The sequence below is a fragment of the Trichechus manatus genome, unplaced genomic scaffold, assembly GCF_000243295.1.
Source record: "Trichechus manatus latirostris isolate Lorelei unplaced genomic scaffold, TriManLat1.0 scaffold00087, whole genome shotgun sequence".
NCBI classification, from domain to species: Eukaryota; Metazoa; Chordata; class Mammalia; order Sirenia; family Trichechidae; genus Trichechus; species Trichechus manatus.
The window spans coordinates 8931388-8933583 of record NW_004444023.1 but is presented as its reverse complement, the minus strand read 5'-3'; the positions used below and the strand labels follow the sequence as shown (position 1 = coordinate 8933583).

At 40.5% G+C, this 2196-nt stretch overlaps 1 protein-coding gene across 1 annotated transcript; it reads left to right on the top strand.

Annotated features, from left to right (window-relative positions):
* Positions 1-320: 320 nt before the first annotated feature.
* Positions 321-1239, top strand: LOC105756554 (vomeronasal type-1 receptor 2-like). The gene is given in 2 exon segments (XM_012557012.2): positions 321-563; positions 565-1239. Coding segments are annotated over 2 exon segments (918 nt in total).
* The last annotated feature ends 957 nt before the right edge of the window (positions 1240-2196 follow it).

The following is a 2196-nucleotide window of genomic DNA, read 5'->3' as shown; positions in this document are numbered from 1 at the left end:
CCTCTTTGTCTGAGAGAGGAGAATATATTAGCTCCTAACTCATAGAGTCATGAATATTAAATAGCTTAGAACAGATAAAGCACTCAAAACAGTCACAAAACTGTGCTACAAAAAGAAAGAAAATATTGGGAATCTCTTAGCAACAGAAAATATATGTAGAAATTAATTCTCAGAGTGAAATAATGGTAAGTGGAAATTTTTGTATTTTCTTTTCCATGAACAATGTAGGCCACAACTCATGTTTCCATGAAGAGCCCCCTGTTTGTGAATTTGAATCTCAAGCCCTGGATAATGACAGAACAACCTCCATGAAAATAGCAATGATCCTCCTATTCCAGATGGTCATTGGAATCCTGGGGAATTTCTCACATATAATTCATTACATCTTCTTTTACTTCTATGGATGCAGGTCACGGTCCACAGATTTGATTCTCAGGCACCTGACTGTAGCCAACTCCTTGACCATTCTCTCTATAGGAGTCCCCCAGACAATGCTTGCTTTTGGGTTAAAATATTTCCTCAATGATTTTGGATGCAAACTTGTTTTATATCTTCCAAGGTTGGGCCAGGGGCATGTGCATCTGCACCACCTGCCTCTTGAGTGTCTTCCAGACCATCACCATAAGCCACATGCACTCCACGTGGGCAGAGCTTAAACTAAAAGCCCTAAAATACATTGGTCCCTCCAATATCCTTTGCTGGATACTGCACATGCTGGTCAATGCCATTTTTCCCATTTATGGGTCTGGCAAATGGAGCAACAATACCATCATAAAGGAAAATGTGTTGGAATACTGTTCTACTAAAAAACATGACAAAGTCACATTCTCACTCTATGCAGCAATGATATCCTCCCATGATGTTTTATGTTTGGGATTCATGTCCTGGGCCAGTGGTTCCATAGTTTTCATCCTGTACAGACACAAGAAGTGGGTCCAACACATTAGTATGAACAACATCTCCCCTGGATTCTCTGCTGAGACCAAAGCCACCCAAAGCATCCTTGTCCTGGTGAGCACCTTTGTATCATTTTATGGCCTCTCCTCCATTATTTATGCTTATTTAGCTGTTTTTCATAATCCCAGTTGGTGGCTGGTGAACATGTCTGCATCAATCACTGCGTGTTTCCCAACAGTCAGCCCCTTTATTCTCTTGAGCAGTGACCCCTGTGTATGGAGACTTTGCTATGTCTGCTGTGGAAGGAATCCACAATTTCCATGTCTCATAAGAAAAATATAATCCACATATTTTGCACCATATTCAGTCATTGATGAACTCATCCCTCACAGAATCTTAAGAAGAATTATGGGCCAGTCTCACTACAGAGAGAGTGGTGAACTAGACAGACTGAGATTCTACCCCAGTGATAAATAGTAAATAATAGTTGCAAAAGTAAATGAAATCCGACGCTATTGTTCCATAAGTACTTATAGTTGTTGTTGTTAGGTGCCGTCGAGTCGATTTGGACTCATAGGGATCCTATAGGACAGAGTAGGACTGCCCCGTAGGGTTTCCAAGGAGCGGCTGGTGGATTTGAACTGCCAACTTTTTGGTTAGAAGCCAGATTCTTAGCCAGTACACCACCAAGGCTCCAACTATTCATAGAGTTGTATTTTATTGATGGTTACAATAGAGGCATTAAGAGTCTGCTCAATAGTAAAACAGTTAGTCCTGAAATAATGTGGTTGTTCTTTAGTTGCTGTCAAGTCAGCTTCAATTCATGACAACCTTATATGTATCAGAATGAAATGGTGTCTGGTATTGCACCATCCTTGCAAATGTTAGTGTGTTTGAGTCTGTTGTTGTAGCCACTATGTCAACAAATCCATTGAGGGTCTCCCTCTTTTTCACTGACCCACTACTTTACCAAGCATGATGTCCTTCTCTAGTGATTGGTACCTCCTGATGATGCATCCAATGTAAGCGAGACCAAGTCTGCACATCCTTGCTTCTAAGGGACATTCTGGCTGTACTTCCTCCAAGACTGATGAAATAATATGGAATTACTAGAATTGTCTTTGAGAGTGTGTTTTTAATCTAAGACAAAAAAGTTTCCAAAAATTTAACTGGACATGAAAATTTAACATCAGTTTCATAAAATAAGAATATCACCTGGGATGGGCCTTTGGGAAACCGGTATCCTGGCGAGGGGTATGGCCCTATATTATAATATTCTAAGTAGTGGCCTGGAGTGAA